This window comes from Dromiciops gliroides, chromosome 2, assembly GCF_019393635.1.
Source record: "Dromiciops gliroides isolate mDroGli1 chromosome 2, mDroGli1.pri, whole genome shotgun sequence".
NCBI classification, from domain to species: Eukaryota; Metazoa; Chordata; class Mammalia; order Microbiotheria; family Microbiotheriidae; genus Dromiciops; species Dromiciops gliroides.
This window is the reverse complement of record NC_057862.1, coordinates 465,509,351-465,530,252: the sequence shown is the minus strand read 5'-3', so window position 1 is coordinate 465,530,252 and position 20,902 is coordinate 465,509,351. Positions and strand designations below refer to the sequence as shown.

General features: G+C 43.7%; 1 protein-coding gene across 1 annotated transcript in view; it reads left to right on the top strand.

The window, feature by feature from the left end:
• The first annotated feature begins 203 nt into the window (after nt 1-203).
• NPC1L1 (NPC1 like intracellular cholesterol transporter 1) overlaps nt 204-20,902 on the top strand; it is a 36,956-nt gene continuing 16,257 nt past the window's right edge. The window contains exons 1-11 of the mRNA XM_043980989.1: nt 204-287; nt 856-2,372; nt 6,229-6,329; nt 7,340-7,512; nt 7,652-7,780; nt 8,024-8,206; nt 9,169-9,283; nt 12,889-13,016; nt 15,368-15,505; nt 16,199-16,288; nt 19,707-19,897. Coding sequence (XP_043836924.1) covers nt 204-287; nt 856-2,372; nt 6,229-6,329; nt 7,340-7,512; nt 7,652-7,780; nt 8,024-8,206; nt 9,169-9,283; nt 12,889-13,016; nt 15,368-15,505; nt 16,199-16,288; nt 19,707-19,897 — 2,849 coding nt within the window. The remainder of the gene's footprint in view (nt 288-855; nt 2,373-6,228; nt 6,330-7,339; nt 7,513-7,651; nt 7,781-8,023; nt 8,207-9,168; nt 9,284-12,888; nt 13,017-15,367; nt 15,506-16,198; nt 16,289-19,706; nt 19,898-20,902) is intronic.

Sequence of the window (20,902 nt, the reverse complement as noted above, 5' to 3'; positions counted from 1 at the left end):
CTCAATCCAGGGCCAGTGCTTCATCCACTGTGCCACCCAGCTTCCCCCTGAACCTAGACTCTTTGACTTGACCCAGTACTCTTTCCTCTGTGCTAGGCTTACCCCTTTGTCTAGCCAAATTCAAGGGACCAGAAGGCTGGAAGTTCTTAGCCCAGTTTTCTGGAAGATATCATAACCTATTAAGTAGACAATTCCCATCAGAAATGGAAATTCTCTTGGATCTTCAGAGGACAGGCTGTTGGCTCAAAGATTTTCAAGACAGTTCCCATTCTCTTATCCACAGTTTGGTAAAACTCATAGGCTCAAAGAGAACCAGGAAGACAGGAAAAAAATGTCCAGGAAATTGGGAGAGGGAGGAGGAGGCAACAGGGGAATGCATCTGTCCTTGGATTTACCATCAACTCCTCAGCACTAACACTGTCTGTGTCATCTAGTCTCACCTGGTTTAACTAGACCACACTCTGCCCAGGTACTGAGATGGAGAAGTGAAGCCTGCCATAAAACAAAGAGACAGAATTTCCCTGAGGGGGGCAAAAGGAAGGGCATCCAGAGCTTTAGCTTTGGGAGCAAGATCATAATGTTTGTGCCTGTCTTTGTAATTAAGACTGGGTGACAGCTTCAGATCACCAGGGGAGGCAGGCACAGGAGTATATTTCTTTCTTTTTTTTTTTTTTGCAGGGCAATGGGAGTTAAGTGACTTGCACAGGGTCACATAGCTAGTCAAGTGTCTGAGGCCAGATTTGAACTCAGGTCCTCCTGAATCCAGGGCTGGTGTTTTATCCACTACGCTACCTAGCTGCCCCTCTTTTTTTTTTTTTTTTTAAGGAGTGTATTTCTAATGGGTCTCTTCCGCAGGTCCAAGGAGAGAGCTACACCCCTGTCCACGAAGCCGGTATGTGTGCCTTCTATGACGACTGTGGAAAAAACCCAGAGTTGTCCAGTGGCCTCATCCAACTATCCAATGTGTCTTGCTTATCCAACACTCCAGCACGCAAGCTCTCTGGGGCCCATTTGCTGCTCTTAATGCAGGTCTGCCCCAGCCTGTACCAAGGCCCTGATTCTACTTTTGCCTGCTGTTCCACCAAACAGCTGGTGGCTCTGCAGAATAGCATGGCGGTAACCAAGGCCCTTCTCACCCGCTGCCCAGCCTGTTCCGAGAACTTTGTTAACTTGCACTGCCAGAACACTTGTAGCCCCAACCAGAGTGTTTTCATCAATGTGACCCGCACCTCTGACATTGCAGGGACTAACCTCTCCAAGGTGGTGGCCTATGAGGCTTTCTACACGCAGAGTTTTGCAGAAAAGACCTATGACTCCTGCAGCAAGGTACAAGTCCCTGCCACTGGCGGCTTGGCTGTAGGTGCTATGTGTGGTGTATACGGCTCTGACCTCTGTAATGCCCAGCGCTGGCTCAATTTTCAGGGTGACACAGGAAATGGACTTGCTCCCTTGGAAATTATCTTTCATCTCTTAGAGCCTGGCCGGGTCCCAGGGGATGGGATGGAGGCCCTGGATACAGAAATACGAGGCTGCAATGAGACTTGGGGTAATGATTCCAGGGTGTGCTCTTGCCAGGACTGTGCCTCGTCCTGTCCAGTCATTGCTCAGCCTCCCATGCTGGATTCAACATTCCGCATAGGGAGGATGCACGGTGGGCTGGTCCTGGTGATCCTCCTTTGTGCTGCCTTTATCTCATTCTTTACTTTCCTTGTGGTTTACTCCTGCCTCAAAAAAAAGGATGAGAAACCCAAGAAGGACACAAGTTGCTCTGACCGATTCAGCTACTTTGCCCACATCGTCCTTGGTGACCTGTTCCAGAGTTGGGGCACATGGGTGGCTTCCTGGCCAAAGGTGGTTTTGTGTATCTCCACAGTACTGATACTGGGACTGGCAAGTGGACTGGTCTTCCTGGAGCTGACCACAGATCCAGTGGAACTGTGGTCAGCTCCAAATAGCCAGGCCAGGAGGGAGAAGGAATTCCATGACCGCTATTTTGGGCCTTTCTTCCGCACCAACCAGGTGTTCTTGACAGCTCCTAGCCAGCCTAGCTATACCTATGATTCCCTCCTTCTGGGACCCAAGAATTTCAGTGGCATTCTGAACCAGACCTTGCTCCTTCAGCTGCTGGAGCTGCAAGAAGAGCTGAGGCACATGGAGGTCTGGTCAGAAGAAGAGCAACGCAATATCTCTCTACGGGACATCTGCTACGCACCCCTCCAACCCAAAAACCCCAGCCTGGAGGACTGCTGCATCAACAGCTTGCTGCAGTACTTCCAAAGCAACCGCACCAACTTCCTACTTACTGCCAACCAGACCCTGATGGGGCACACAGCTGAGGTGAACTGGAGAGACCATTTTCTCTACTGTGCCAAGTGAGATCCTTTGGGGTTGGGGGCAGGGGGGGGGAGGGCCAACAAGGAGAATTAGGACTCAGAAAGCCCTGCTGACTTGCCCACTGCCACCCACATCAGTCCAAGGTCACATGGGGAAATAAACAACAGCCCCAACAAGAGTTGATTATTCTATTGGACTTTAGAGATCACAAAGCACTTGACAGACATTCTCTCATTTAAGGCTCACAGCAACCCTGTGAGGTAGGTCCTACAAGTCACTCTCCCTTTTTTTTACGACTGAGGAAATCGAGAGGGATCAGAGACTTTAAATGACTTGCCCTTGGTCATGCCAGATAGTGTCAGAAGCAGGATTTGAACCCAGGGCTTCCTGACTTCAAGTCCTGCCCTTTATCAATGAATAGAAAAGCATTTATTAAATGCCTACTATGTGCTGAGCACTGTGCAAAGTTTTGGGGATACAGATACAAAAATGAGATAATTTATGTTTTCAAGGAGCTTTCATTGTAACACAGGAAGACAGCATATATAGGAGAGTGATGGCCAGGGAGGGAGGTTCCAGTTCATGAAGTCACAGAGATGGTGAGTGGAGCAATAGGGGAATGGATTGATTGACATACTCTTTCTCGGAGCATGTTTTGAGTTTGATTCCAGAGCTGGCAGGGAGAGCAGGAAGGTTTCACAAGCAGCAGCAGGGTAGGATGGAATATAAAGTGAACCATGTGGGGGTTGGCTAGATAGAGGGGGTCATGGGAGGCACCCACCAATCAGGACCCATTTTATATGTCTATATACCTGGGGCCGCATAAAAATTTCTCAGGTGAAAAGGGATTGTGAGTGGAAAAAGTTTGAGAAGCCCTGGTGTAGAGGAGAAGACAGCCAGGGACCGGGTGCTATTGTCAAGGTACCACCAAGAGGGCTGGCCTTTGAAAACAGCGACCTCATAGAATGTCTGAGCTGGAAGGGACCTTAGAGGCCACCTAGTTCAATGCTTTCATTTTACAGAGGAGGAAACTGAAGTCCAGAGAGGGGAAACAACTTATTGTCCAAGGTCACCAAAAGGTCAAGGAAGACAATCAGTGGTCTTCTTTGTTTGTGTGTCCTGCCTTATAATTTAAATGATGTATGGAATTCTTGGTGAGGAAAACCCCCCTCTACTAAAGCATAGCAATAGTTATATAAGTGCATTTCCCAGGGTTACTGAGAAGTGAAGCGACTTGTCCCAGGTCAAACAACCAGTGAAAGTCAAAGGCTGGAGTAGAGCCTAGGCCTGATTCCAAGGCCAGCTCTCAATCCACTGTCGATCAATCAATAAACACTTGTTAAGCACCTGCTACCTGCTAAGCACCACGCCAAGCTGCTTTTCTAATTGTCTTCTTGAGGCCTCAATCTTAACTCTATTCATTCCACTTTCCCCCTGGAATCTTCCTTCATGCCTTCTTCTTCTTCTTTTTTTTTTTTGTGGAGCAATGAGGGTTAAGTGACTTGCCCAGGGTCACACAGCCAGCAAGTGTCAAGTGCCTGAGACCGGACTTGAACTCAGGTCCTCCTGAATCCAGGGCCGGTGCTTTATCCACTGCACCATCTAGCTGCCCTCCTTCATGCCTTCTTGACTGTTCAGAAACACACAAAGGGACAAATAGAATTGAAAAGCAAAATTCTTTTTCTTTTTTTAATCTAATGTTCCTCCTTTTTCACACTCTGGCCAAGAAATCTATCAAAGTTCACAGCTTGGAAAGTTCACAAACTCTGACCCAGCTGCCAACACAACTAGAGGCTCTGACCGTGGGGGCCTCCTGACATCAAAGATAAGGTCTTTGCCTTTATTCCATTTTCCCTGCCCTGATTCAGGCTCATGCTGCTTCCTTGGCTACAGTGAGAAGGCTAGGGAACAGTGCAAATGAGGAAAATGGAGGCCCTGCGGTGTCTAGGTAAGTTGTTTCTTAGTAGATCAGGGAAGCCTATCCTTGATACTGTCAAGACTTACCATTACATTCCCACTCTTGTTGACCATCTTCATGGAGGCTGAGTCTAGCAGATGGAAACCTGATCCCTGGAAAAATACATCCCAGGCCCCTGGGAGTCTATATGGTGGGGCCCCATAAAGATGTGACTAAAGCCTACAGGGGGGCAGGGTTTTCTGGCTTCTACCCCAGAACTTTGTTCTTATCACCTCATTAGGTCCTTCTGACACACACACCCTTTAGACTTGTCTGTGTGAGGTCTATACCTCCTGAACACTGAAAGATGATAAGGGGAATTTGGGGAAATTACTGCCCAGATCTTTAGGCTTGGCAACTCTGTCCCCTAGCCCACTATGGACCTGATTCCACAGGAGTTTCTGCACCCCACCCCCACCCCCACCCCCGCCACTTATTAGTCCACTTGGTTTCCACTATACCACTTTTTTTTTTTGATGAGGCAGTTGGGGTTAAGTGACTTGCCTAGGGTTACACAGCTAATAAATATTAAGTGTCTAAGGCTGGATTTGAACTCAGGTCCTCCTGAATCCAGGGCTGGTGCTCTATACAGTGCACCATCTAGCTGCCCCAACTATACCACTTTTTACTAACTTAACCCCTACAGTCTAAGTTAGCTTGAGGAACACTGGGGCCCATAGGGACCCCTTAGAAGATAGCTCCTTTCTTTAAGGAGGCACAGACAATGCCATGCTTCTCCTGGGACCTTGATGATCACAGCTGGATTCTGGTTTTTTGGAACTTGTTGGCTTCTATTCCTAAGTGTCCTAAGTACTTATCTCTCAACCTTTTTAGCAAATGGCTCAGTAAAGGGCTGGGTGTGACGTCAGGAAGACCTCAAATTCAACTTCAGATGTTTACCAGCTATGTGGCCCTGGGCAAATTTACTTCACCTCAGTTTCCTCAGGTGTAAAATGTGGATAATAAGAGCATTTACCTCACAGGGATTGTTGTAAGGCTCAAATGAGATACTGTAAAGTGAGGTATTTGTAAAGTGGTTTTGCACAATACTTGGCACAGAGTTGCTGCTATAGAAATGCTTTTTCTTTTCTCTTCCATCTCCACACATATTTTGGAGCTTCAAAATGAACGTGGAAAAGTTACTAGGATTGAGAGCTGAAGGAGGACAGGAAGGAGAAGGCGCTCTTTGAGCATATGATCCTACTTTGGTAAAGGCAACCAAGTCCATCAAGGAGTGCCTATTTCCTAGGGAAGTTCAATCCATTACAGGTTTAAGAGGAGAGATGAGGTCGAAAGAGACACCTTGGAATTGAAATGACCCATGTCCTAGTCTTGGCTCTGCCACTATTGAAACTCTGGGCCTCAGTGAGCTCACTTGCAAAATCAACGAGTCTATGAACCAGCACTGTGATAGACACAAGGACAAAAATAGTCTCTGCCCTTTAAGAGTTTCCATTCAACTGGGGGGAAAACAAAATGTACATATTTTGAAATATATACACAATAGATGCAAAATAAACACATAAATATAAGGTAATAGGAGTGGGACAGGGAAAGGCCCTAACAGGTGGGGAAGATCAAGAAAGTCCTCTTATAAAAGGTAGAGTTCAAACTGAGCTTTGAAGCAAACTAAGGATTCTAAAAGATAGAAGGGGGGGGGGCATTCCAGGCATGGCCGGGGCAGTCTATGCAAAAATGAGAGGGTTGGACCAATAACCTTGGAGATCCCTCTCTACTCCAAAATTCTCAGATTCCATGAGATGGTGTGGTGGCTGGAGAAGTGGGAGTGGGGGGTAGGAGGGCTAGGCTGAAAGATGTCATGGTGGGTGGCAAGCTGTGTACTTGCACTGGAGTAGAAGGAAGGGGGTGAGAGGTTAGGTGGCAGTGCCTGATGTTGTTTGCCAGTCCCTAAATTCTCTTTTCATTTCCCCTTTCAGTTCCCCACTCACGTTCAAGGATGGCACATCCTTGGGTCTGAGCTGCATGGCTGATTACGGGGCTCCTGTCTTTCCCTTCCTTGCTGTAGGAGGGTACACGGGTAAGAGGGACAGGCCATCTCACTGACCAGAGAAGAGGAAATGAGAGTGGCACATAAGACACAGTTAAAATAGGTGGGGCATTTTAGGGTGATTGGCGATAGGAAACCTGAAGGAAGGGGTGTGTGAAATATCCTAGTAAAGTCAAGAAATGATCTTAGTTTTCCCCATAGGAATTGAATGGTAAGGTTATGGGGGGGATGTGCTAGTTGTTTTCAAGCATGTGAGAGAAGGATTAAGGTTGTTCTCTTTGGCCCCAGTGGGCAGAACCAGGAACTAAAAGTTAGAAAGGCAAATTGAGGCTTGATTTCAGGGAAAATTGCCTTTGGAGGTTTCCCAAAGGGGAATGGCCTGCCTTAAGATAGAATGGATTCGGGGCAGCTAGGTGGCACAGTGGATAGAGCACCAGCCCTGGAGTCAGGAGTACCTGAGTTCAAATCCGGCCTCAGACACTTAATACTTACTAGCTGTGTGACCCTGGGCAAGTCACTTAACTCCAATTGCCTCACTTAAAAAAAAAAAAAAAGACAGAATGGATTCTCCCTCATTGGAGATTTTCAAGAAGAGGCTGGACAAGGACTGGTTGGATACGTCAGAATGGGGATTCCTTTTTAGTTATGGGTTGGCCTAGATGGTCACCAAGGTCCCCTATAGCTATATAATTCTCTAATGCTGTGACCTTGCCATCAGTCATATTGAGATGGGGGGAGGAGAAGCTATGGCCTGAAACCATCAGAGTACCACCCCCTGCTGTCTGCTGCCTTCTCTGCCATGCCCAGATGGCCCCCTCTTTGGGCCTGGAGAATGCTAGACAAAACCTTCTCCTCTAGCTGCAGTAGGGTAAGCTGTGGGGTCTGGTGCCCTGGGAGGGGATGGGATGACTGATGAGATAGGAGATGATGAGTCAGCTTGTGACAGACCTTATAAGGCCCCCAATGGAAGAAGGAAACTTGTGGAAGCTGAGGAGAAAGGGGTCAAAGGTCCTCATAGTTCCAGTTCCTCTTTTACATAGGGCAGGATTTTTCTGGTGCTGAGGCTCTTATCCTGACCTTCTCCTTGAACAACTACCCTGCTGGGGATCCCCGCCTAGCACAAGCTCAGCTCTGGGAGAGCAGCTTTCTGAAGGTGATGAGAGACTTCCAGGAACGTACAGCAGGCACCTTTGAAGTCACTTTCATGGCAGAGGTATAGGACACAAACCAGGTGGCTTCTCCTCACTCCATCTGAGTACACCTGGCCTCCTAAGCAGAGATCTCTTTTCTTCCCCCAAATCCCCAACCCTTTCTGTTCCTTCCTCAATTTAACCCAACCTGCCCATTCATAGCGTTCTCTGGAAGATGAGATAAACCGCACCACAGCTGAGGACCTGCCCATCTTTGCCATCAGCTACGCCATTGTCTTCCTGTACATTGCTCTGGCCCTGGGTAGATACTCCAGCTGTTCCCATATACTGGTGAGGAATCCATAGGGAGGTGGGGGTTCAGGGGCTGTCTGGGGACTGGTGCATCTCCCTTTTCTCTTCTGGAAGGAGGGGTCATGCAAGTTCACCTTGAGATAACTAAGGCTTCAGGAATGGAGAGAAGGAATGGCTGGGCGGGAGGAAGACAGGAGTGAGTTTTTCCCTTGGGTCTTGTTTGTTCTCTTTTCCATGCTCCTCTGTTTTGTGTGGCGCTTAAGGCACCAGGTTCTGTTGCAGGTGGACTCCAAGGTGACTGTGGGCCTTGGTGGGGTACTGGTGGTGCTGGGATCTGTTCTCTCCTCAATGGGCTTCTTCTCCTACTTGGGCATCCCTTCTTCTATGGTGATCATCCAAGTCGTTCCCTTCCTTGTGCTTGCTGTTGGAGCTGACAACATCTTCATTTTCGTTCTTGAGTATCAGGTATGAAAAACATCAGGGAGGTTTTGTGTAGGCCAGGGAGTGGGAAAGCTGAGATACGTGTTTTGGACGGTATCTTTTTTAAACTTGCCATCCCTATTTAGAAGCAGTCAAGGCTTCAGGGAGATTTGAAACTCAGTTAAAGGAGGATTTGGGCTGACCTGTACTTTGGGAGCTCTGAAGGGGTTGGACTGCCAATGGTGGGAGCTGATCCATGGCATGAAGGTGCTGATGGTGTAGGCAGAGGAGCCCATTAGTCCATTATGTATGTGTGTCAGGGAGAAGAGACAGGTAGTACATTTCTAGTTGGTGGGAGGTTGGTGGCCTCAGGGAGAACATTCATTCATCAAGCATTTATTAAGCACCTTCTGGGAGTGGCATATTGTGTCTGGTAGCACAGTAGAGCTTGGTAGTTGGGGGATGCAAAGTTTAAATAAGGTATAGCTTTTACTTTCATAGGGCTTAAGAGAGGCTTAAGACACAAACACAGAAAGCTACATCTATAATAGAAATGCCCTGAGAGGTATAAAACAAAGTGATATGTGGAGGCTGAGAGAGACTTGATTGGCTAGATGACATCTGAGGGGGAAATTGTAATCAATTAGAGGAGGGGAAAGGTCAGGGATGACTTCATGGCATAGGGGACATTTGAATTAGGCTTTAAAAGATGAAGAAGAATTCATCAGGCAAAGAAGAAGCTGGAGGGCAGGCTAGGTCTGGGGTATGGCATGGGTAGGGAGCACTGTATGTGTCCTATCAGGATAGGCAATAATCTGGTTTAGCTGCAGCAGAGAGTGCATTGAAGAGAGTAATCTGAGATAAAGCTGAATTATAAAAGGCCTGGAATAGTAGGCAAATTCACTTAGTCTTCAAGAGGGAGCCGCTGATGGTTTTAGAACAGAGGCATGACATGACCAGATCTATGCATAAAAAAAGACCATTCTATCCTTTTTCTTTCCTTTCAGCGGTTGCCACGTCTCCCAGGGGAACAACGGGAGGAGCATATTGGACGAGTCTTAGGCAGTGTGGCTCCCAGCATGCTCCTCTGCAGTCTCTCTGAAGCCATCTGTTTCTTTTTAGGTAAAGCTCTTCCACTCACTAACCATAAGGATTTGGAAAATCAATTCCCTATTTTGTGGCCTGTTTCTCCATCTGTAAAAAACTGATGAAATGATCCCTGAAAACCCTATTTGTAAAGTGCTTAGCACAGTGCCTGGCACATAGTAGGCACTATATACATGCTTATTCTCTTTCCTTCCCACTTCTCCCTTTTTAATCTCTAATATTCTGTGCTCTTTCTGTGTCTCTGGTATTCTTGCCAAAAGATACGAAGCTGTGTTTAGGGGATTCAGGAATTGCAGATCAGAACAGCATCTGTAGTTAGAAGAGAAAAGAAATGACTAACAGAAAAGTTTCTCTTTTTTGGGAAAGGCAGTGTAGTATACTGAAAAGAGGCCTGGATTTGGAGTCCAGAAACATAGATTCTGCATTTTTTTTCATTTATTTTGCTATTTCCCAATTACATGTAAACAAATTTTGAACAATCATTTAAAAAACATTTGAGGGGCAGCTAGGTGGAGCAGTGGATAGAGCACCGGCCCTGGAGTCAGGAGTACCTGAGTTCAAATCTGGCCTCAGACACTTGACACTTACTAGCTGTGTGACCCTGGGCAAGTCACTTAACCCCAACTGCCTCACCAAAAAAAACCCAAAAACCTTTGAGTTCCAAATTCTCTCCTTTCCTCTCATCCCTCCTTCTTCCTCAAGAAGGCAAACATTTTGATATTGATTATACATGTGAGGTCATATGAAACCTATTTCCATATTAGTATGTTACAAAAGAAAACACAAACAAAATGAAACAATACAAATATAGAACTTTTTTAAAAAAGATGTTTCAATCTGTACTCAGAGTTCATCAGTTTTCTCTGGAAATGGTAACTTTTTTCATCATGGATCTTTTGAAATTGTTTTAGATCATTGTCTTGATCAGAGTAGCTAAGTTTCGCAGTTGATTGTCCTTACAATATTGCTATTACTGTGTATAATGTTCTTCGGATTCTGCTCACTTCACTTTGTTGTTGTTGTTTTTTCGTGGGACAGTGGGGGTTAAGTGACTTGCCCAAGTTCACACAGCTAGTAAATGTCAAGTGTCTGAGGCTGGATTTGAACTCAGGTACTCCTGAATTTAGGGCCAGTGCTTTATCCATTGTGCCACCTAGCTGCCCCTCACTTCACTTTGAAACGGTTCACATGGGTATTCCCAGGTTTTTCTGAAACTATCCCCCTAGTCATGTCTTCTTTTTAAAAAATATTTTATTTTTTCCAATTACATGTAAGAATTTTTAGATAATAATTTGTTTTGTGATGATTAAAAATAGGAGAGATGTAGTTTCTGGGTAATTTAGTCATTGAATTAATAGACTGGCAGGTTATTAATAAAAGAAGGTCTATTGGCTGTCTTTCTCAGACCAAAAACCCCTAATGACAATGAGGCTATAGTTCATATATTCTCCCAGCTGTAGAAGTGCCATCATATAGCAATCAAATCTAATTGGTTGACATGATTAGAGGAGGGTTACAAAGTGTGGGGAAACTTGACTCAGGGCACTCAACTCTTGGTAAGATGAAATCAGAGAAAGAATGTAAGACTCTTCATCCAAAATAGTTTCCATCTTGATGAAGGCCAAAATCCTTCAACTACCTAGACAAGAGAATCTGTCTCTACCCAATACCCCTTTGTAAGCTTGACTTGGGCTTGACCTAGGTGAAGAGATTTGATGGAATCTCTCAAGGAGAACTTGACTTTGAGTAGGGGGAGCAGTGGGGAGAAGGCACTAAGAAAGAAGGGGAGATCACTGGGTCCTCCAAGATATTTATTACTAATACTTATTTCTCATAACTTTTAAAAATATTGAGTTCTTATGCCCCAAAGTTAATAAAACTGTATACACTTTGATCCAGCAATATCACTAATAGGTCTGTATCCCAAAGAGATTTTTTAAAAAGGGGTGGTGGTGGTGGATAGGACTCACATGTACAAAAATATTTATAACATCTCTTTTGTGGTGGCAAAGATTTGGAAATTGAGGTTATCCTCATCAATTGGGAAATGGCTGAAGAAACTGTGGCATATGAATGTAATGGAACCCTTGTTCTATAAGACATGGTAAGAACTTGGATTTCAGAAAAACCTGGAAAGACTAACATGAACTGATGGTGAGTGAAGCGAGAAGAACCAGGAGAACATTTTACACAGTAACAGCAACATTGTGTGATGATCAATTATGATTGACTTAGCTTTTCTTAACAATACAGTAATCCAAGATAATTCTAAAAGACTCATGATGGAAAATGCTATCCACATCTAGAGATAGAACTGATGGAGTCTGAATGCAAATCAAAGTATACCATTTTCACTTTTTTGTGTTTTTTCCTTTCATTCTGTTTCTTCTTTCACAACATGACTAATGTGGAAATGTTTTACACTATTTCATATGTGTGATCTAAATCAGATTACTTGCCATCTTGGGGAGGGGGGGGTGGGAGGGAGACAGATTTGGAACTCAAAATCTTTCAAAAAGTGAGTGTTGAAAATTATCTTTACATGTAATTGGAAAAAATGAAACAGAGTTGGAGGGAATCTTTTTTTTAAGTAATAGAAATTTTTATTTATAGTGTTGAATTCCAATTTTTATAGCTCCTTCCCTCCTTCCCCTCCCTCCTCCCTAAGGTGGTAAGCAATCAGATATGGGTTATACATGTGTGATTATGTAAAACATTACCATATTAGGCATTTTGTACAAGAAAAAAGAAAAAAATGAAAGAAAGTAAAAATAGCATGAAAATAGTCTGTGTTCTATCAATATCAGTTCTTTCTTTGGAGGTGGATAGTATGTTTCATCAATAGTCCTTTGGGATTGTCTTGGATCATTGTATTGTTGAGAATAGTTCAGTCATTCACAGTGAGTTGGAGGGAATCTTAAAGGTCATCTAGTTCAACCCTTTCATCTTACAGATGAGGAAACTGAGGTTCAGAGAGGTGACTTACTTGAAAGTCAAACAGATTTGTAAGTGACAGAGTGAGGGTTTGAACCCAACTCTACAATTCCAAATCCAATATTCATTCCATTATTCTATATTAATAATAGTGTTTGTATTACCTACCTCACATGATGGGTAGGAAAAGTCTTTAGAGGGGTATGTGAATGAAAGTTATTTCTATTTTTGTTCCCTAGCTCTATGAAGCCCCTGAGGTCACTTGATTCATGCTAGAACACTCTGAAAGAGTCTGGAAAATTAGTCCAAAGCACAGTTTTAAATGTCAGTCAGTTCTTTATCTTAGCTCTGAGCACAATTGTTTACTGCCGTATCCTGTTGTCTAGCCCCTGGCCCAGCCCCTTGGTTCTGTTCTAGCCCCATTTCCAGCACTGCTCCCTCATCTCCTTTCTTTTTTTTCTTTTTCTTTCTTTCTTTTCTTTTCTTTTTTTGCGGGGGCAATGAGGGTTAAGTGACTTGCCCAGGGTCACACAGCTAGTAAGTGTCAAGTGTCTGAGGCCATATTTGAACTCAGGTCCTCCTGAATCCAGGGCGGATGCTCTATCCACTGTGCCACCTAGCAGCTCCCCACCCCCATCTCCTTTCAATAACACTATCTTCTCACTTTCTGCTTGTCCCTCCATCAGGTGCACTGACCCAGATGCCAGCTGTGCGTACCTTTGCTCTGACAGCTGGCTTGGCGATTATCCTTGATTTCCTACTACAGATGTCAGCCTTTGTTGCCTTGCTCTCCTTGGACACCAAGAGAGAAGAGGTAGGGAGCTCTTGGAGGTGAGGGTGGGGGGGAACTCTGGGAGTTAAGGGGTATTATCATCCCGATAGCAATAGAGAAAAGGAGGAAGGTCTCTGAGGGCAAGGGCAAGGGCAGGGTGTGATGGAGAGGGAGAGAATCAAGTCAGTTGACAAGCATTTATTAAGCACTTGCTAGATGCCAGGCACTGTAGTAGGCACTGGAAGGGTACAAAGACCAAAGTAAAATAAAAGGCTACCTTCTTTACTCTGGGAAGAAGAAAGCAATAAGGGAAATCCCATCCAAAACAATCACCTCTGTGCTTGGTACTGGATCTGCAAAGACAGAACAGAGGCAGGATGACAGAGAGGACTTGGAATTGGGTGGAAAACCCACCTCTGGCTGAAATTCTTCAGGTGGGCTGTGCAAGCCTGGGAAAAGCATTTAACCTCTCTGAGCCTCAGTTTCCTTATCTATTAGATGTAGGAGTTGGATTAGGGATTTATAAATTCTCTTTCAGCTCTAAAGCTAGGATTCTTGCCCCTAAGGAGCTCATATTCTAAATAGATGAGTACACTTAACTTTCCTGAATATCAGTTTTCCTTATATGTAAAATGAGATTACAGGGGGAAGCTAGGTGGCACAGTGGATAAAGCACCAGCCCTGGATTCAGGAGGACCTGAGTTCAAATCCAGATTCAGACACGTGACACTTACTAGCTGTGTGACCTTGGGCAAGTCACTTAACCCCCATTGCCCCGCAAAAAAAAAAAAAGTGAGATTACAACTGATTGTAGATTGTTAATTTTTTTTGGAATCATGGACCACTGCACTCTGGCGAAGCCTGTGGACCCCTTTTCAGAATTATTTCAGTTGATATAAAATACAAAGGATTACAGGGCAAAGCAATTGTATCAAAATATAGTTAGCTATAAATGGAAAGGACAACCCCACATAAACCCCCAAAGTGAATGTAGCAAGATTATAAAGATCAAGAATGACTCAAATGAAGAGCTATGAGAGGTCACCTGCAAGGCACCCTTTCTGGAGGTGGGAGGTCCACAAATGCTGTGCATTGAACATGTTATCAGACTTCTTCAATGTATTGATTGGTTTTACTCATTCTTTCCTCTTCTTTTTCTTGTTTTTTGTCTCTAAAAATACTTTTTGTTATATGGATGACTCTCTTGGAGGGGGAAGGGAAAGGATACTGGGGAAATCTATGATGATGTAAAAAAGGTATAAATAAAAACTTAATTTAAAAAAAAGAAAGAATAGAGAAGTAGATTTGGGATCATTTGAGGAAGGCGTGAATGCTAATAACTAAGGCATTGGAAGAGACTTCCCACTGGGGGTGACATATTGACAGCTTTGAAGGATTCTAATTGTAGAGGAGAGAAGGGAGTGCATTTCAGGTACAGTGGCAGAAGATGGAATGGTGAGTTCAGGGACTGGCAAGCTGGCTGGGTAGGCTAGAATGTGTATTGAACCAAGAGAAGTAATGTGTTTAATAAGCCTGGAAAGACAGCCTGGGGTCCACTTTTGGAGGGCTTTAAGTGACAAATTGAGAAGTTCTTATTTTATCTTAGAAGCAATTGGGAATGAATGAAGTTTCTTGAGAAAGGGGGTGATATAGTCAGATTTCTTCTTTTTTTTTTCTTTTTTTTGGGGTGAGGCAATTAGGGTTAAGTGACTTGCCCAGGGTCACACAGCTAGTAAGTGTCAAGTGGCTGAGGCCAGATTTGGACTCACGTCCCCCTGACTCCAGGGCCAGTGCTTTATCCACTGGGCCACCTAGCTGACCCGGTCAGACTTATTCTTTTTTGTTTTGTTTTGCTTTTTTGCAGGGCAATGAGGGGTAAGTGACTTACCCAGAGTCACATAGCTAGTGTCAAGTGCAGACTTATTCTTGAGGAAGATTATTTTGGCAACTGTGTGAAGGGAGGTATGAAGAGGGGAGAGACAGGAAGCTGAGAGTCCAATTGGCAGACTGTTGCTATAGACCAACAGAGAAGGGATGAAGTCCTGAATTGGGGTAGAGGCTGTGTGAGTAGAGATAAGAGGACAAATGGGAGAGAGATTGTGGAGGTAGAATCTACTAAACTCTCCATCTGACTGTATAGAGGGGTGGGGGTGGGGGCGGGAGGCTTGAGGTGTGAGGGAAAGGGAAGAATCAAGGATGACTCTGTGGTTTCAAACCTGGATGATTTGGAAGGATGGGAAAGAAATGGGAAAGTTCGAGAGAGGAGTGGGTTCAAGAGGGGCGGGGCTGGGAAGATAATGAGTTCTATTTTAGGCATGTTGATGGAATCAAATTTATTCTTGAAGACCTATTAGTCCCCTGTGCTGATGAGGATTCTCCCCTGACCCTCCTAGGCCTCCCGCATGGATGTCTGTTGCTGTGCCAGCCCTAGGAAATCGCCTCCCTCACAGCGGGATGAAAGTTTCCTACTTGGCTTTTTCCGTACATTTTACGCCCCCTTCTTGCTGCATGGATTCAGCCGGATCATTGTGGTGAGCTCTAAGGGGAGGAACTGGGAGCAGTTCCAAGGGACAAGGAGATGCTGGGTCTCAAGTGAGAGCAGAGATTGAGACCAGATTTTGGGAACTCCCTAGATCTGGCCTAATTGGGAATCCTAGAATCTCAGCTCAAAATGCAAGGAAAAGTCTTTTTTTCTGGGTCATATCATTTGTCATATCTGTCATCTTGGAGACTAGACCAGAGGGGGTATGAAAAGGGGCTATATTCACTTATTTTAGGGCTTTATTAGCCTCCGTGGTGTACATTGCCCACTGAGACTCATAAGAACTTGTGGATACAAGAGAGATCCTTGGGCAATGCCTCAGTTATGATCATCAGCCTAAGTTTTTGTCCTTCCTTCTTCCATAGTGTCTATTTTCAAGAACTGTTTTTGCTTCTATATTTAGCCCCTCAGAGGATACACACTAGATTGCTTTTTTAATCTGGGGGAAAAGTAGTTCAAGGGGTGGGGGATGAAAGGAACCTGGGTTCATGGGAGATGAGCACTATTGTGAGGTACACCTCTGTGGAGGTGGCTTTATAAGCTACTTCCCAAAGCGTTTAAGTTCCCTGAGGGAAATCCCAGTGGCTGGGAGGAGAACTCTCCCCACAATTCTGGATGCTGGGTCCAAGGGACTCCACGCAGAAAAGATTTTGCCATTTTTACCAACTGTTCTTCCTTTTAGCTTGGGCTATTCATGGCCCTATTTGGTGTGAGCCTCTATTACATGTGCCAGGTCAATGTGGGGCTGGATCAGGAGCTGGCACTACCTGAGGTGAGATGGTTCTCTTTGCACTGACTGGACCCCTCCCCACCTCTATATTCCCACTCAATGTTCTCTAGCCATTTGGTCTCCAAAGTGGAAGCATTGGCCTGATCCCTAGAAATGGGTAAACGAGCGATAGGAGGGTGTGAAGATGGGCCAAATCCTACCTTTCCCACAATAGATAATCGTGGGGTTTGTCTACAACACAACTCTTACCTTCTCTCATGGGGATCTTTGCAATTACCTCCTTATTAATCTCTCTGCCCCAAGCCTGTCTCCTTCTCCATTCTGTTCTTTCCTAAACCATAGTATTGACCATGTTACTCCCTTCTTGGATCCCTTTAGACTCTAAGTTTAACTATTATTTCATCTTTAGTTCATCCTTTTAAAATGCATATTTTGTATTAGTTTTATAATGGATATAATTATGAGTATAGTAGTACCTCTCTATGACTTAGAAATAAGTACAGAAAATATAAATAAATACTCATGTCTGTGGATATTGTGCTCAATTGTTTTTACTGACAGAACTATGCAATCAAAAACATTTGGAGACCACTCTTCCTAGACTATTCTCCCTTTGAAGCTTCCTCTGTTTCTAGGGAAAGTCTCCAGTCCAGGGATTCCTAACTTTGTTGTCTCATGCTTTCCTTTGGTGGTCTTGTGAAGCCTATAGACCTCTTCTCAAAATAATGCTTTTAAATAGATAAAATACCTAGATTTATAAAGGAAACCAATTATATTAAAATCATTATCAAATATTTAAAACAACAACAAGAAGTTAACAGACTCCAGATTAAAAACTGCTCTAGGAGATCAACCAACAGATGTTTTATTTGCTCCAAATTTGTACAAGACATTGTGCTAGGGGGTGTACAAAGGGATATAAGATGTGGTCCCTGTCTTCGAGATGCTTATAACCTGGTTGGGAAGACAAAGCATAAACGAAAAATTGAAAATGTCAAATGAAAACAACAAAGAATCATAGGATTATTAGATTTAAAACTACAAGGGACTTTAGGCTCTGAGAATTTATCTAGTCCAATTCCTTCATTTCACATATGAGGAAATTGAGGCCCAGGGAGTTGAAGGATATGAACCAAGGTCCTCCGATTCTGAATCTAGCACTGCACACTGTAGCATATTTCAATGTCGAAGTGTGACTGACTATAAGCAATGACACTAATTTTTGATTGTGGCTCATGGAAATAAGAAAGTGAGGTGATACAGCGGAAAATACACTGCATTTGCAGTCTAAAGACCTGATTTTAATCCCAGTTTTTGTCATCTGTGGCCTTGAGCAAGACACTTCACCTCTGGGCCTTAATGTCTTTATTTGTAAAATGAAAGCATTGGAGTTGATGACCTTTAAGGTTACTTGCAGCTCTAAATCTAGGAAATCAGTCTCATGACTTTCTAACTACATCTTACACATGACCATTGCCAAAAGAATGAAATAGATAGTATGAGTCAGAGGAGGGAGATATCACTATAATCTGAGAAAGCTTCATGGAAGACAAGGGGAGGAATTCTAAACCGGGGAACAGAATGTTTGGAGCAGTGAGTAGATCAGGTTAACTAGAGTAGAGGGTTCATGTAGAAGATAAATGGGAGATAAAACTAAAGAGGCAGGTCATTTGGGGCCTTGAATTCCAGATTAAGGAGGTTAAATTTTATCTTGTAGGTAATAGGGGAGCTAGTGAAGGTTTTTGAGCAGGGGAGAAACATGATAAAAATAGTATTTTCAGAATATTAATATAGCAGCAGTAAGCTAGTGGGGGAAACACTGGAGGTAGTAGGGATCAGGTAGGAGGCTGATTTAAGGTGGTAGAAAAGGGAATGGAAAGGAGAGAATGGATTGAAGACATATTGTGAAGATAGAATAAGTAGGACTTAGCAACTCAGTGTCTATGACAGAGAGAAGAAGAAATAAGAGATGATCCCAAGGTTCTGAACCTGGTTTACGGGTGGTGCCATTAATGGAAACAGAGAAGTGAGGAGGAAGAGTTTGGGGGAAAGACAAGTTCATGTATAAACATGTTGAATTTGAGGTTACAGGAGGTAAATATATCCAGAAGGTGGTTTGAAATGCAGGTCTAGAGATACAGAAGAAAGTCAAGCATAGAGTGAAAATTGGGAGAGAGGAGGTATTGGAGGGAAATCAGTAAAGGGAATATAGGGAAGAAGTGTAAACAGAAAAGAGTAAAGGGTTAAGGACTGAACCTTTGGTGATTGTCCATAGTGATCAAGATGGGGAAGACAAGACAGGAAAAGAGACAGAAAAGGAACAGAGGGAGAAAGAGAATCAGGATAAAACAGCATTAAGGAAGCCAAGAGAAGGGAAGGGGATGGTCAGAGGTGTCCAAAGCTTCAGAGAGATCAAGAAAGTGATGTGAGAAAAAGCCACTGAACCTGACTATTAAGAGGTCAGTGGTAATCTTTGATTTAGTAGTTTCAGTGGGGTAGTGAAAATGTGGAATCCTAGATCCAAGAGGGTTAAAGAAAAAATTTTGATGAAGAAGTAGAAGCAATGAATGTGGCCTACTAATTATAGAAGCTTTAGAAATGATTTTTTTTGGGGGGTGGGGCAATGAGGGTTAAGGGACTTGCCCAGGGTCACACAGCTAGTAAGTGTCAAGTGTCTGAGGCCAGATTTGAACTCAGGTACTCCTGAATCCAGGGCCATTGCTCTATCCATTGTACCACCTAGCTGCCCCCAAAATGATTTTTTTAAAGGAGATTATAAATAGAATAGCAGACAGAGGTCAGATCTAGGGTCAAGGGTTTTAAAAAAATATTTTTCAACATAAGGAAGAACTAATTCATTTCAATTCAGCAAATGCCTATTAAGGGACTACCACATGTAAGGCACTGGGGGTACAAAGACAAAAACAAAACAGTTCCTTCCTTCAGGGAGTTTACATTCTATTGGGGACCTGAGTGAATTAAGGGAGAGGTAGCATGGTACAGGAGAAAGAGTACTAGATTTGTTGTTGGAGGACATGGGTTCAAATTCTGGCTTTGTTACTTACTACTTATGTGACCTTGGCCAACTCAATCTTTCTGGGCCTCAGTGTTCTAACTATAAAATGAAGGGTATGAAGGGGCAGGACTAATTCCATTATCCTGTGTTTGAAAGTGGAGAGGAAGGAACTAGTGGAGAAAGACTGAATGAGCATAGTTGTGAATTTGAGTACAGCTATGTGGTTGTGTGTGTGTATGTGTATGTGTGTGTGTGTGTGTGTGTGTGTGAGAGAGAGAGAGAGAGAGAGAACAGGCACACATGAGTGTATGCTTACTTAAATGTCTCTATTAGAACGGGTGCATATTTATTTGTGCATGTGTGCAAATTGGGTTTGAAGAGGTCTCTTCAAGATGGAGTCTGAGCTTTGAAGGATTCATTAAGCCAAATTCTTATCCATCCCAGGATTCATATCTTCTGAATTACTTCCACTTCCTTAACCATTACCTTGAAGTTGGAGTGCCCGTTTATTTTGTGACCACTTCTGGCTATAACTTTTCAAGCTTGGATGGCATGAATTCTATCTGCTCCAGTTCTGGCTGCAATGCTTACTCCCTCACCCAGAAGATCCAGTATGCCACAGATTTCCCCAAAGAGTGAGTATTCACACCATCATTCCTTACTTCTTGACTCAGACTCCCCCTCCTACTTACCTCCTTTATTTCAGACTTCCTTTTCTGTACCATTGCCTGTTTAGACCTCATCTGGAATGTTGTGCTCAGTTCTAGGCAATGTGGTTTAGGGAGTACCTTGATAACTGGAGAATGTCCAGGAGAGGATAAGTAGGATAATGAAAGTCTTTGAGTTCATGCTGAATGAAGATTGGTTAAAAGAATTGGGGAGGATGCTTAGCCTGGAGAAGAGAAGATTCGGGGGGGACATAGCTGCCTTCAATAACTTCAAGAGATGTCTTGGAGAAGAGGGATTGGACAGTAATCAATCAGCAAGCATTGATTAAGCACCTGTTATGTGAGATGGTGCAATGCCTTTAACCTTTAACACCCAAAGGGCAGAATTTAGAGCCATGAGTGGAAGTTTCAAAGAGACAAATTTAGGTGTGATGTTAGGAAAAACTTCTTAACAGTTAGAGATATCCTGGAGTAGAAAGGGCTGCTCCAGGTAATAACAATTTCCTCATTGGAGCAGAGTCTCAATGACCACTTACCGAGTATGATATAGTGGGAGCATTTTTTCAGGTATGGGTAGGACAATATTGCCACCAAAATTCCTTCCTCTTCAGAAATTCTGTGAGTTAGGCCATCTTCCTTGTATGTCCACCTTTCTCTTCTCTAGGAGGAGGGGGCTATCTATGTCTCTGATTGGAAATGAACTCAAAAGCCTCTTTGTTCTACTAACCCTACCCACCCTCACTCCCCAGCTTGTCATGGTTCCTGGAATTCCCTCGTGACTCATTTCAGTTAAGATATAATAGTCCTGTTAAACTTTAAATTTTATTGTAGAGGGATAACATAGCAAACCATTATAAACCATTAATTCATTTGCTTAGAATAATTACCCAGGTATCAAGCAATATCCTAAAGTAATTGGAGATCCATATTGATGAGGGAAGGGATAGGTCCAGAACATGGAGCATAGGAAGA